Here is a 15,429-nt window from a genome sequence, read left to right on the forward strand (position 1 = left end):
TCTCCGATGTGCCAGCAATGTTTTAGGGAGACAGTAATAAGCAAATAAGAGACATGTGGCATCTGCCTCCTTAGGCCTTCGCTGTACTAGGATTATTAATCAAATATGTACATAAATAAATGTAAAACGTAAAAATGAAACTATGATGACCACTGCCAAGGAAAGGTACATGATGTTATATGAAAGCATCAAATAGGGAGTTGTCAGTCAGAGAAGACTTCTCTGGAGAAGCGATGACTGAGCAAAGGACAAATAAAATTTAAAATAAGCTAGGAAAGAAGGGGAGAAATTTCATTTTAGGGAAAGGATATAGCATGAGCGAGGCCTTATGTCAGGAACCAAAAGGAAATATGCCACATTCAAAGAACAGAAAGAAGGTCAGTGTAGCTGCAGTTGAGAAAGCTAGGAGAGATGAAGTATGAGACGAGCCTAGAGGGGTAGGAAAGAATCATACCATTCAGGGGGGAAATGTTAGCTGGACATCAAATGCTTATAGAGGACATACATTGTAAAGTAGCAGATCAAACTAAAGAGAGAACAGATTTTGAGAGAGCACTGCTTAAATTAGTAATTTGAGGGATGGAAATGTTACATCAAGGAGCAGGGAGTGATCTAGGGAGGGGATGGAGTGGAGGTGGTTGTCAAAAATGAATCAAGGAACTGGCAGGCCAGATGTTGGGTGGGTCCTCTTATTGGACATTGAAATCACCCATGATTATGGCCAGGCTTGAGGTAGAAATGAAAACCATAACTCAGCGCCAGAGGCTTTGATAAATGTGGGGAAGTGACTTGGAGGTCACAAATAATTGAGAATTGGCCATGGTTGCCATGGTTCTATTAGAACTTGTATAATTTCTCTGTGGGGGAATTATGTCTTCTAAAGGTTAATGCTGATGGCCATTGCAACTGAGCATGATTACAGTATTTATTAGTTTTATATAGACCTATAATCTTATGATTTAAGTACTTCTTAAACATATCAAAATTGGAGAAGATTTTCATGGGAGGAGAAGAAATAGAGAAAGCTAAGATAAAAGTCTAGGAAGGCCCTTGTGGTATCTCATGCCAAGCTAAGGTACTAAGGTTTCCTCTGCAGGAGCTGGCACATCTGCAAGCCCGCCATTGCTTTGTGTAATGTTGTGGTAACTATATCTTAGGAAGTGTCACTTGGAAATGGTGCACTAGACCGATTGGTGAAGGGAAGAAGACCAAAGGAGCACAACTGAGTCAGCTACAGTTGTCAGGGTGAAGGTTGTTTGGGGTTTGAATGAGATTAGTGGGCAAAAAAGGGAAGGAATGGGTGGTATAAAATATTTCAGAGGACTCAGTTACCAGCCAGGGAAGCAACCAAATACTGCAGTGACTGGGAGACAGAGAGAAAGCCATACCCAGAAACCAGAAAATCAGGAAGAAGTTCATTTGTGGAAGAATACACATTACATTTCTAGTTTTGGAGTGCATGACGGGGGAGTATCCAGGCAATTAAAATGTAGATGTTAAACTCGGGGGTGGGGGGGAGGTAGACTGGAAAATCCCCCTGTGGTTAACCCTTAACTACAAATGCCCATCCTAGCATCCTGCTTTTTCTTTGCAGTCCACAGGAACTTCTCTTTTTTTCTACCTCCCTTCACTTCCCCTGACTTCTTTCATTAATTTCTAGTTGCTCACAGCTTACTTCTGAAGACAGTGTCTCCTCAGCTTTCTGCTTTATTGCTCTTTTCCTCTGTTTTATCATTTCCTAGAAAGCCTCCTCTTTCTTGCTTAGTTCCCCTCATCTGTGTCCCCACAGCCCTGATGGATTTGTCATGCTTGCCTCTTATCTATTTCCTCCCTCCGACTTTGGTCTTCAGAGGACAGGGACTCATTAAACATGTCCATGTATCTTTTCTTTTCTGGTTCAATAATAATTTGCTTAATGACTTGGCTAATTAACAGGTTTATTTTAAGGGTTTTACATTTTGAAGCCTTCATTTAAAGAAAAAAAAATGGGATGAAACAGTTCAAAACAAACCCATAATCCCAAATGTCACAGATGAATTGACAAAGTTTGGGAAGTTGTGTACGTTTTCCCTATAACAGTGGTTCTCTCTCTCATATGATGGTGGTCAAGTGGAACTTGGCTCTGCTTTATTTTGTCCCCTTTCCTAATGTACTCTCTGATGAGGTATATAGAAACCTAATCAGAAAAGCTACCTTTATTCTTGGAAATGGGGACAAACATCTCGTCTCTCTTGCTCCTCCTTTCACATATTTTTCTCTGAAAGTCTAATGAGATTTAAACCTTTAGTATAAACTACTGGAATATGCATTTGCCTTCAAATAAAACTGAATCTTTTAAATCCCAGATCTCCCCATTTCGGGAGAATACCTGAGTCCCTGATACCTCTCTCTGCATCTATATAGCATAATGTCACAGGAACCCCCTGATTAGAGGGCATGTCAGTGAATGATGCTACAGCTGGCTAGTGCAGAGTGCAGAGGAAGAAGGGTGAGTTTAGAGATTGGAAATGACATATATTTAGTGGATGCCGCTAGAAAAGGGAACCAGGATAGCTCAAATAGGCAGGAGGCAACACAAAAGAAGGTAGTGTTGAAAAAATCCAAGAGGAGAATTTGCAAATCTATAGGGACAAAAAGTAGATTCATAGTTGTCAGGGGCTGGAGTAGAGGGAGACTGGGGAGTGACTGTTAATGAGTACAAAGTCTTTTGGGGGGATGATGGAAATATTCTGAAGTTAGTGGTAATGGTTGCACAACTCTGTGGGCATATCAAAAACCACTACATTGTATGATTTAAAACAATAAAAGGAAAAAAAAAAGGAAATCCAGGTTATTCAAACATGGAAAACTAATGAAGCACATGTAATACAGGAAAAGATGAAGACTGATTGAAAAGGCAATTGCCTATTTGGAATTTGGTGATTAGGAAGCCAGTGGTGAGCTTGAAGAGAGTAGTTTCTGGGGAATAGCCACTCCCATCTCTTCTTCTCTCTGCCCCATAAATATATAATTTGTAAGGTTATTCCTTCACATACATTTATCTCTATTGGCAGAATGTCTGGTGATTTTGCAAGTTTAGGAATGTGTTTAGTTTACATAAGCTAAAGAGATATTTTAGATGAGTTTTAGGAATTATAATTATGTGTGCTCCTGCTCACTAGGACGCAGTATATGTGTCATTCTTCCTGTCTTTCTAAAATCAAATCTGTAGTGCAAAACCAGGTCAGTTCATGTCATCTTAATCTCAAACATAATTTCCAATGACCCTGAATGGAGCAGGCATTACCTTTGTTGAATTCTGATAATAACTTTTAGTGATGTAGCTATTTTGCAAGTTGTTCACCCTGTCTTGTGTCAGTTCGTTGATGGAGTACTGCTGGCCTTATAACCCTATGTCAACCACATGTATTCAGTAGCATATTTACCTGGTTTGTAATTGAGGGTAATAAACCTTAATCTGAGCACTTCTTATGAGAATATTATATGAAAGTCCTGTGAAAACTATTAAGCAAATGTAAATACATTTTTAATTGATTATGTTGTAGAATTGAAGGGTCAGTTAACTCCTTTATTGCTTACTAGCACTAGACTGGTATAGGGCTAGCCTCCTTAAAGCCTTGTATGTATGATCACTGCCTTCACATCCATGTGAACCTTACTAAGTCCTAGCCTTGCTCAGTAGTAATTAGTTGAACTGAATAATGTTTAAATGGGAAAAATTTAGTGTCATACCATGACTGAATTCTCTATTGACTTCATTTTTTTTTTTTTTGTTAATTTATTTTATTCTGCCTTCACTTAGGTTTCCCAAATGAGCCTGCTTCTGTCATTGCCCTCAGCACCATTAAGGAATGGCTGGCCACGAATCATCACGAGGTAGGAGGAACAACATAATTAGCAAACAGTTAAGATGGTGTCATTTGATCCTCAATTTCAAGAAAAAGCAGAAAAATATATCCATAAATATCAAGTAATTGTAGCCTTTAGCCAAAACTAGCTGACCATGCTTCATTGGGGTTACATGGGTGATTGAATATTTTCTTGTAATTAATTGACTGAAAGGTTTTGGTAGTACAGATAGGCAGAGTGATCAGATTGACTTAGTCATTATCTCATTTTTACATCCTTAGATAGTATGGGCTTTATGTGTAAAAAGAGGATGAATCCATCCTATAATTAAGATTAAGGGATTGTCCAGAGTTATTTTCCTTTAAGAGTTAAGTTATCCTTGTTGACAGAGGATTCCTGGTATATGCTAATTTTTTTGGTATCCTGAGGTGTCTTTATTTATAATTAATCATTTCTATAAAATAACTTCTGAGTGTGAGTTTAGAGTAGGCATGGATAATTGATAGCTAAATCTTCATGATCAGGATTTCTTATGAAAATAAATGCTTCTCTCAGACTTTCCATCATACCTCCTATTCTACTTATTTAATAAAATCTTTGGGATATGTTTAGTGATGAATAGGAGAATTACTCAAGTTAACAAAGCAACACAATGAACAGAGATTTAGAGGCTTAGATTTCAGAGTTTTGGCAACTAACCTGTTGTAACAACAAACAGGTTCATCTCAGATATTCATGTGAGTGCTGTAAAGAATTTTGTTCCACTGATGATAGACTGTGAATTTAGCTTTCTTCTTGAATAGTACATGGATTATTTGTAAATGTTTGGGTACGGAAACAGACTATGGAGTTTGCTATAATATGGAAGTAGTTCTTGATGCCCTTGTGAGTTTAAAGAAACAGCAGTGTAATTTTCTGCTAATTGTTACAATTTCAACATTTCTTAAGTAGATACAGAAATTGTTCATCTCCAATGGGAATAAAGACCACATGACCAAACATATACATTTTGGTATTTGCTACACACACACACACACACACACACACACACACACATAATGACTGTAATAACCTCAAAAAAGCAGAATTTAAAAAAATAATTAAAATAGGCAGTTTACTAAAACATGTCTTTGACATATATTATTTTCAAAACAATCTCATGAAATGTCTAGGATAGGTATTGTTATCCTTATCCTCATCTAGAATCAAAAGGTTAAATGACATCCTCAGGACTTCAGAATCACAGAGCCAAGAGTTTGACTCTGTCCTCCTAACTCCCAACAGCCTCCTTGGAGGGATTCCAAGGCCAGGGGGAAAAGTTTAGTCTTTTTGAAAGTGGTATTTTTAACATATCTCTTGGTCACAGTAAAACCTCCTTACCTGGACCATCTGCTTAGCAAAACCATAGTGTTTCTTGAATAAAAGCTTATAACGGAGCTAGTACATGGGTGTAAGTCCATTATTTCCACTAAAATAATAATCCAAGGGCATCCTCTACTGATAGATTCACATGTGTCATGTGAGGGAAATATGCATATCCACCCAAAGATCATCAAGGAGATGATTATGAAGAGCAAAAATGTTGGTTGCATTTATACCTCATTGACACATTCTACTGACGGATTTTCTCTAGTTAAACTATTCAGAAAGTAATTTTCTATAGAAATGTGCTAACTTGGTGTTTCCCACTTAATGGTTTGTGTCCTGATTTCCTCATTAGCTTGCTCTGTCTTTGAGTCTGTTTTTTTTTATTTCATATATTTTTATTCTCATTTCTTGAGTCTGTTGTATAAAATATAGGTATTTTGGATTGAAGAACACAATTCAGTTATTGCCATTGTGACTTTAAACATATCATGTACTAATTCTATTTTTAAAGATTTTTTTTGTTTCAACCTCCATTGGCTAATTTAAACAAGTTAATTTGAACAAGTCAAGTTTTGCTTAATAAATGAATTATAAGTGGTAGGACATAGAGAAAAGCTATACAAATTTATTATCTTGCAGTATTTTTATTTATTTATTTGCTCTTTTAAAAAACAAGCAAAGTAAGTTAGGCACTTATGAAAGAATATCACTTCTCAGTCAATTGTCTCTTCACTGCAGTGTTATTTTGACATTTAAGTTATTTATTCATTAATTCACTCATTTGACAAATATTTACTGAATCCCACCAAACACCAGAAACTTTTCTAGATATGATGGACAGAACACCAAAAAACAGAGTCCTCTTCTTATGATATTCATAGTCTAGGAAAAGAAACATCAACAAATAAAGAAAATAGTTCAAAGAGTATTTTGCAAAGTAAAACAGTGTAATTGATTAATGAATTATTGGAGGATGTGGTTTTAGATCATATAGAGAGGGCTCTGCGGACATAATCTTGGAAAAAGGATTTGTAAGATGGGCAGGGGTAAGCCAAAACACAGAGAAGTCTTGAGGTAGAACATTCCACATACAGGAAACAGCAAGAGAACAACCCTGGTGGGAAAAGAGTTTACTGTTTGCAATTAATGGTAAGAGAGACAATGCAATTAGATTAGAGACATAAAAGAATGGCAGAAAACAAATTTAGACAAATATGTAGGGGTCAGATTGTGGAGTGTTGTGGTTCATGGAGAAATTTGGATTTTTATTCTAAAGGCAAGTTGTTGAGGGTTTGGGACAGGGAGTGGCATGATAAGATTCACCTTTAAAATGACAAAAGGCTGACTACTGGTTGGAGAAGGGACTTAAGAGACCTCAGAATAGAAAAAGGAAGACGGATGAAGAGGATCCTGTAGTAAATTCAGGCAAGAGATGAGGATTCTTTGAAATATAGCAATGGTAGAAAAGGAGGAAACAGCATCAGGTTTGGAATATATTTTGACAATAGAACCAGCAGGACTTGGGGATTGTCTTAGAATAGGCTAGCTCATGCTGCAGTTACAAACAACTTACAAATCTTAGTGCCATAAAACAGCAAAGCTTTATTTTTTACTCATGCTATTTATATGTCTTGAGTCAGCAGAGGGCTCTGGCTTAGTCAGGAATCCAAGCTGACAGTCATTCTACCATGTGAAATATCATCTGTCACATGACCGGAAAAGATAGACAATCAAGTAATAGCTCTTAAATTCTTCTACAAAGGAATGATGTGTATAACTTTTTCTCACATTTCACTGTCCAGAGCAAGGCACCTAGGAGACAAGGAAATACAATTCTCTCATATTTTCAGAAGAGAGGCAACTAGATATCAACAAACAGTAATAATGTCTATCATAGTTGTAAATCAGATGTGACATATGGAGAAAATGGGAGAGTCAAAAATAATAGCTAGGCTTTTGACCTGATCCCATGAGTAAATATTGGTGCCCTTACTGAGAAACTTGGTAAAGGAATATGTATGTATGAGAAACAGAAAGAAAATAATAGTTAAGCCTGAGATGGTCTTAAATATACAGTGAAGCCTTCCAATAGAAAGTTGGTTACAAAAAAAAAAAAAAAAAGAAGAAGAAGAAGAAGAAGAAAGTTGGTTACAGGAGCCTAAAGCTCAGGAAAGAAGTCAGATGTAAAGACATGGTAAAATTGATAAGATTATCATAAGATTAACAGGTTTGGGTCTTAGTTTGAGATTCGCTGCAAGAAATAAAAAAAGCATTCAAGCTAAAGGAAGATAAATTGTATACATGAACTATATGAGAAAAAGTCTTGAAATTCGAGAGCCAGAACTAGAGTCTCATGAGTGACCAGAATTGCAAACTGTAAATAGAGCAAGAAGCGAGGGAGTTACTTCATTTTTATTCTCACCCAATCTCTCGCATATCTCTGTTTCATTGATGTTTTTTTCTTGCACATTATCTTCACTACCCATTCACCTGCTTAGTATGGCCCGATTATGACTGGGAATCACTCATGCATCAGGGAACCCTGCTCAAGGCAAAGCTGGGGTTGAGGTTGGTGGCCAAAGTTGCATCTTCTGGATCTTTCAGCTGGTTATGTTCCCTGAAATTTTCCTTTTAAAAAAATCGAGAATCCACGTAATGTGACCTCCATCAGTGGCCATACTTCTCTCATTCAGATAAGTATACAATTCAATCTTCATGATCTTTGACAATTGATAATTGATGTTGTTATGTGATTAGTGAGCCTTCACATTTCATCATTTACTTACCCTTCAACTTCTAAACCACCAGGAAGGACACTCTTTTTTTTTTTTTTTTTTACAAGAGTTGATTTGATTCTATTTGATTACACAAATCACCCCCAACTTGTATGGCTGGACATTTCCACATCCAGAGAGGCTTCTCTAGAGTATTTGGGCCCAATAGATGTGACTAGGGAAAACATGTTGTGTCATCCACCATCGACTTAGTTCATTTGCCCAAAGTCTGAATTGTAAGGATGCTGCTGTTGCCTCATATTTAGGGAGACTCAGGGACATGAGGGAGCCTAGCTGAACAAAGAATATGGTTGGCTCTGTCTGCAGCAGCTCTGGAGGAAGAAATAGAATGAAAAACAGGAGAATCCTCAAGAGGATATAATTGGGGCAGAAAAATGACTTACCAGGAGTAAGAAACATAATGACTTTTTATTGAAAAATTACAAAACAAAAAAGAATATTCACACTAAGACTTGAATTATTGTTCTCAGAAAACCAGAGAGTTGAATTATCTTACAATACAGAAATACAAAGAAATGGAAATTGTGACAGAAGAGATAAGGCTGTGGCAGAGACACCTGGGAATTAAGTGTGAGGTAGGCAAGGGATGGAGATTACCCACTGGCTTTTTTTGGCAAAATTAAGAATTAAGAACTTCTGAGTTCTGAAAATCAAATGAAAAGAATATCAGAGTTCACTGTAAAACAAATGGTAGCATGTGACATGATAACCTTTCCATAAGTACCCATTTTTCATAAGTAGAAACTTTATTACAGAGACAAGTGAGCAAAATCCGGGACTGTTATGGAAATGAGCAGCGGAAATGCAACTCAGACTCAAGTTGGGGTGGCTGCTCCGTGTTATCATCTGCAGTTTCATGCATTCCTCATTTTTCAGGCAGTCTAAAAATATCATTCTTTGTGAAATAGTGATTTTCCCCACACCGCAGCTCTGAGGTTTCATTTCTGGAAGTTAGCCTAAGAAATGTCTCTTCTATTGTTCCACACCAGGGATTTATATGGCATCTGACTATTGGTCTCTAGGGCAATGTACATATTTGTAATTTTTTCTATAGAAAGCAGAAGAACAGGAAGTCTTTCTCCTCTAAAATCTACAAATGTCCTGATATTATATGAAATATTTCCCCATTATGGAGATCATGTTCAGTGATTTCAAATGCCCCAAAGAAGCAAGCATCCTGTAGCACAGAGTACCTGTGTTAAGTCTTCTGGGAAGTCATCTTAATGGGGGCATAAGGCATCTAAGATGAAGATTCTGAGATGGAAGATTGGTGAATTTTCTGAGTACTTTAAATGTGGAAACACTAAAGTGCTAATCAGGCCTTGGTTGTAGAAATCTGAATACCCCTTACCTCCAACAATTATAAAGCATCAGAGAGATAGGCAGAAAGATAACATTCTAAAAAGCTGTAATTAAAACTGTGGCATGAGTAGACAGACATACAGAGGGGAAGCTGCGGTTCACCTAAGACCAGGCTCCGGCTACCTCTCTGCAGATCTTTGAAGATGGTATTTCCTAGGGATCTTTCTCATTCAACCACTCAGTGGAAAGTTCCTCATCTCCCACCTCATGCTGACAGCCCCCTCCTCCACAAGCAGACTCTTTTGTTCGGGGGTGGGAACAATTAAGCAGAGGAGTCTTTGGTTCCTCTTTGAAGGCCTTGAGTGGGCACCTGATGTGACACAGACATCATTAGCAGGAAAGAACCCTAGCTCTGCATTTTCAAAACCAAAATCAGTTTTTTTCTCTGTAGGAGGAAGGTGAAAATCTTTCATTGCATGCAGAGTTTGGGTCTTTGCCTAACATATAATATTTTTTTTACTGTGCTTTTAGCACAGATTGTTATTCAACATGTTAAATATCATCTACTTGTCGTTTAAATTGTTAATGCTGTGCCTTCTGAGGGAAACTTGACACCTGTGGTATTGCTGTTTTTCATTTTAAGTATTATGCCCAGAGATGTGGTAGGGCATCATGAGAGGCTGTGTGTATGTGGCAGTGTCCCATAAAGACAAATGGCCAACAAACATGTGGAAAGATAATCAGCATCATTAATCATCAGGGAAATACAATTCAAAACCACAACGAGAATCACCTCACACCTATCAGAATGGATAAAATAAAAAAAAAAAAACATAAGAAAAATTGTTGGCAAGGATGTAGAAAAAAATGAACCCTTGTACACTGTTGGTAGGAGTGTAAATTGGTGCAGCCACTGTGGAAAACAACATGGAGATTCCTCAAAAAATTAAAAATAGAATATCATATGATCCAATAATTCCACTACAGGGTATTTATCCAAAGAAAACAAAAACACTAATTTGAAAAGATATATGTACCTCTATGTCTATTCCAGCAGTACTTACAATTACCAAGATATGGAAGAGACCCAAGTGTCCATCACATCAATAGATAACTATATAAAGAAAATGTTTTATATGTATATATATATGTATATATATACACATATATATGTGTTTTATGTACCTATGTATATGTATACATAGGTATATGTATATAAAATTCATATATATATAGGAATATTACACAGCCATAAAAAGGATTAGATCTTGCCATCTGTGATAATATGATGGACCTAGAGAATTTATGCTAAGTGAAGTAAGTCAAACTGAGAAAGATAAATACCATATAATTTCACTCATATGTGGAATCTATGAAACAAAAATGAATAAACAAAAGGCAGAATCAGACCTATAAATACAGAGAACAAACTGATGGTTGCCAGACACAAGATGGGTGAAGGGGAGTGGGAGGTACAGGCTTCCCATTACAGAATCAATAAGTCACAAGAATAAAAGTTACAACATAGGAAATATTGCCAATGATATTATAATAGCATCTTATGATGGCAGATGGTAGCCAAACTTGTAACAAGCACAGCATAACATAAAGAGAAGTTGAATGACTATTTTGTACACCGAAACCAATGTAACATTGTGTGTCAACAATAGTCAAATAAAACCATTTTAAAAATAAATAAGCAAAGAGTGTGTCATAAAAAAACCCAGAAAACAAAAATTACTTTTCAGTACATATGTGGTGTCCTTTAGAAGTAAAGATACTGGTTTCTACTGAGTAGAAGCAGTCACACTGCCACCCTCCCCTACCTTCCAACATTCAGACAAACAGCCACAAAGTATTGAAAAAGGTAAACAGATTTGCCTACCCAGAAAACAGAATTGGGAATCCATTGATGAAATGCACTTTCAGCCTCTTGAAAGGTTCATATGCTATTTTCGTGCTAATTTGACAAGATAAGGGGCATGGCCACTTGTTTCCTCATTATGGATCACAAAGGAACCATCACACTTTAACATCTGGTGCCAAGACTATTTTTTCCCCTTCTTGGCAGAGGTCTTTGAATATATGCAGTGTTAAAAATTGTCACTTTTATTTCAGAATCACATTATGGACCACCAAAAAACCCCAGTGTGAGGCCTGCCTTATGTCACTGACACACAACACCTTAGGGTCTTTCTTAAAATGAGGACTTAGGTAAAACATGAAATGATGCTTACATTTCTAATGAGAAAATTATATCCCTCACACCAAGTTTCAATGCCTGTGGTCGATTCTTTATAGAAATTCAAAGCACATAACACACTATCCTTCAGTTCTACACAACACAGAGGTGTGGTTAATGTCCAGAGATCTGAAAGCAGCAGATGAAGTGCTCGGTGTTTTCTCTGGGGAATGTCTTTTTATGTCTATAAAACATAGTTTTAAGTATGTATGGTAGTCTTAGTTTTTGGTGTAATTTAATATTAAAATCTCTGTGTTTGGAAAAACAAATTCCATCTTAAAATATTCAGGTTCTGTATAAGAATATGGCTTTGGTAGTAACAATCATCCTCTTAATATGCTGCTATAAAAATGTATCCTTTGACTAGCCCAAGCATGATCCTCAGGTGGAAACCATGATGCTCATTGGCTGTGACATAATTGAAGAAAATTATTCCCAGACTTTGGACATGTACCATGCTCCTTTTTGCTCTTCGAGAACCCTGATGACTTGCAAACGGTTTGTTTTCTCTCTCTAATCTATTTATATTTCTGCCTTCCTGCCTCTCTTCTTTCCCTCCTTTCTTCCTCACCCATCTTCCCTTCCTCTCTTTCATACACACACATGCACACACACACACACACATACACACACACACGCATGCACACTACATTCCCATTCTCAAATGGTCTTTACTGAGATTTGCCACAAGCAGTTACATCAGTGGTCAGAAGTTTTATCTCCTTACCTTATGAATCTTAATCCTCATTGTTAGAATGAAAGTCATGTCTCATGGAAACTTTTGCCTTTCTTGGTGGGAGTGTTCAAGTGCTAGGTGTCACAATAGATCACCCCGCATTAGAGCTTGTCAGGTGGGCAAGTCCACTACCTCTCCATCCCTACACTGCTTTAGCATCTATTCACAACAGGCTTGCCCAAATTCATAGAGTAGAAATCAGAGACCCTTGCTATTGCCTTCATGACCCCTTTCCCATCAATAAGAACCAAAATATATGGGACAGTATACACTCTGCTGCTTTAGTTAGTGAGCCCACTTCAAGTTAGCCAGTTTGCCTAAGGTACAGAGGGCTTTCATCAAAATATTTTAGGCATTGAGATAATGTTGCCCAGGTATCCTTTTCCCTGGTCTTATTTTGTGTAGAGAGTTCTGTAAGGTATAATTATTTTTTTTCTGCCAGCAGGGGATGTCTAGACAATTAAGGTCCCAGGGTACCCTACTGATACCAACCTACAGTCATATGTATTTCAGGGTGGCTTGTTGACTTCTGTACTGACATATAGTCAACATATGTCCTCCTCTGCCAGCCATCCTTTACCCAGCACAGTGTCCATTATGGTCACATTATTTTCAGATAAATATACTCTGTCTTGAGGGAGTTGTTTAAACAGGTGTGAAAAATTCATATGTATACTGCTGCTATGTCTGGGGAGTCTAGAAATAATTCTAGGAGATGTAGAGTCAGTTTGTGAAATAGCTAAAGAGAGAAGGGAAAGCAATATTTTTCTGACTTCTGATGTGTCCCTTGACTTATATTTGGGACACATACTATTACATATTTCTGTAACACATACTATTATATCTTCAGAAAACTTTTTTTAAGTAGGTATTTCAATCTTCAATTTTGTATGTGTGGTGTTGAAGTTCAAGGAAAAGGAAATTCCTGAAGTCAACTAATTGGGCATTTTCACATTCTTATAATCCTGTTTCTGTGGTCAGTGGTGATTAGTCCAAAATTTGACATCTTACCCAAACTTAGCCATTTGAAGTACATTTGTAGGCATGGAACCCAAAGTAGGCTGATTAGCGTCCTTCCCTGGGACACTTTTGCAAGCTAGAGTTGGATAAGGAAAATTAGGGCCACTTTGGTGGTCATATTGAGAGATTTGGGGCATAGAAGCCCATAGTGGCCATGTTATCTGCAATCTTGTGGGGGAGGGAGGGCTCTGCTTTAGCAGGATATTTTGATGAAGATGTCACTGATTGTTGGGCAGTTTAGCAAAGTTGTAAAGCCTGTTCTGCTGGCTTGAGGGAAGAATCAAAATTAAGGCAAACTATAGTATATTTTAGCAAAACAGAATGACCTCCCATTTTTAGTTTTAATGGTTCAAGCTAATAATTCTCAACTAGAGAGGGTTGTGAATCATTTGGAAGGTGTTTCCTTGCCCAAACTATGTATTTTAAGTAGTTCTCTTTCAGAGAACCATGCCATGTTGAAGCACTGTTTTTGATGGTACTAAGTTCTTCAAATATGTTCGTTGGGTTGGAAAAAATAATTTACAGTTACTGTTCTTTTTTTTAATAATAAATTTATTTTTTATTGGTGTTCAATTTGTCAACATACAGAATAACACCCAGTGCTCATCCCGCCAAGTGCCCCCCTCAGTGCCCGTCACCCAGTCACCCCCACCCCCCAACCTCCTCCCCTTCCACCACCTCTAGTTCGTTTCCCAGAGTCAGGAGTCTTCATGTTCTGTCTCCCTTTCTGATATTTCCTACCCATTTCTTCTCCCTTCCCTTCTATTCCCTTTCACTATTATTTATATTCCCCAAATAAATGAGACCATATAATGTTTGTCCTTCTCCAATTGACTTATTTCACTCAGCATAATACCCTCCAGTTCTATCCACGTTGAAGCAAATGGTGGGTATTTGTCGTTTCTAATGGCTGAGGAATATTCCATTGTATACATAGACCACGTCTTCTTTATCCATTCATCTTTCGATGGACACCGAGGCTCCTTCCACAGTTTGGCTATTGTGGACATTGCTGCTAGAAACATCGGGGTGCAGGTGTCCCGGTGTTTCATTGCATCTGCATCTTTGGGGTAAATCCCCAACAGTGCAATTGCTGGGTCGTAGGGCAGGTCTATTTTTAACTCTTTGAGGAACCTCCACACAGTTTTCCAGAGTGGCTGCACCATTTCCCATTCCCACCAACAGTGTAAGAGGGTTCCCCTTTCTCTGCATCCTCTCCAACATTTGTTGTTTCCTGCCTTGTTAATTTTCCCCATTCTCCTGGTGTGAGTGGTATCTCATTGTGGTTTTGATTTGTATTTCTGTTCTTAATAGTAAAATGAATAATAACTCTTCTAAAAATCTATTACTAAAGTGAGTAATATGTCTTTCAAAAACATTGAAAATATGTTTCAATACGTATTTACATGCAGGAGCAAATCAAAATTTTATTTATTTATTAATTAAGTAAGTAATGGCTATATCTTATATTTCTTTTTTTAAAAGATTTTAATTATTTATTCATGAGAGTCACAGAGTGGCAGAGACTTAGGCAGAGGGAGAAGCAGGCTTCCTGCAGGAGGCCTGATGTGGGACTCAATCCCAGGACCCCAGGATCACGACCTGAGCCAAAGGCAGATGCTCAGCCTATGAACCACCCTGGTGCCCCTTATATTACTAATTCTTCAGTCTAACCTGAAGGTAGGAAATATGTAAGTTTTAATGGATCCAGTACTGAATAAAAGCCAAGAATGAGTAGCACAAAATAGTTGTTTAAAAGAGAATGGATCCCTTTGCAAAGTACAGCTTAGAAGTCTGTGTGATTATGGGACAACTTCTAAGCCTATAGGATTGTTTTAGTGAGGCGACAGTGTAACAGTAGCTCACATCCTCTCCCATGCATCCAAAATGGGAATTATGCCTGGAAGCTGGGTGGGAATTGGCAGGGTATAGTTCACCACTGCCTATTATTATCCCAAAGAGGAAGCTTAATGTGAAGATTATAACATTGAGTTAAAAGTCAGAAAATTTGGTCTGTAATCAGCTTCTTTCACTCTCTTTTATAACCTTGGACAATTAGCTCCATAGGCCATGGGTCTTCTAGCTCTAGAATCCATCACCATAGGGTGTTGTCTTCT

General features: G+C 37.5%; 1 protein-coding gene across 2 annotated transcripts in view; it reads left to right on the forward strand.

Moving 5' to 3' along the window:
* MACROD2 (mono-ADP ribosylhydrolase 2) overlaps positions 1-15,429 on the forward strand; it is a 1,912,080-nt gene that overhangs the window by 1,398,777 nt on the left and 497,874 nt on the right. For both annotated transcript variants that reach the window (XM_041733514.1, XM_041733515.1), the window contains exon 8: positions 3,803-3,876. In XM_041733514.1, the coding sequence (XP_041589448.1) occupies positions 3,803-3,876 (74 nt within the window). The remainder of the gene's footprint in view (positions 1-3,802; positions 3,877-15,429) is intronic.

The sequence above is a fragment of the Vulpes lagopus genome, chromosome 18, assembly GCF_018345385.1.
Source record: "Vulpes lagopus strain Blue_001 chromosome 18, ASM1834538v1, whole genome shotgun sequence".
NCBI classification, from domain to species: domain Eukaryota; kingdom Metazoa; phylum Chordata; class Mammalia; order Carnivora; family Canidae; genus Vulpes; species Vulpes lagopus.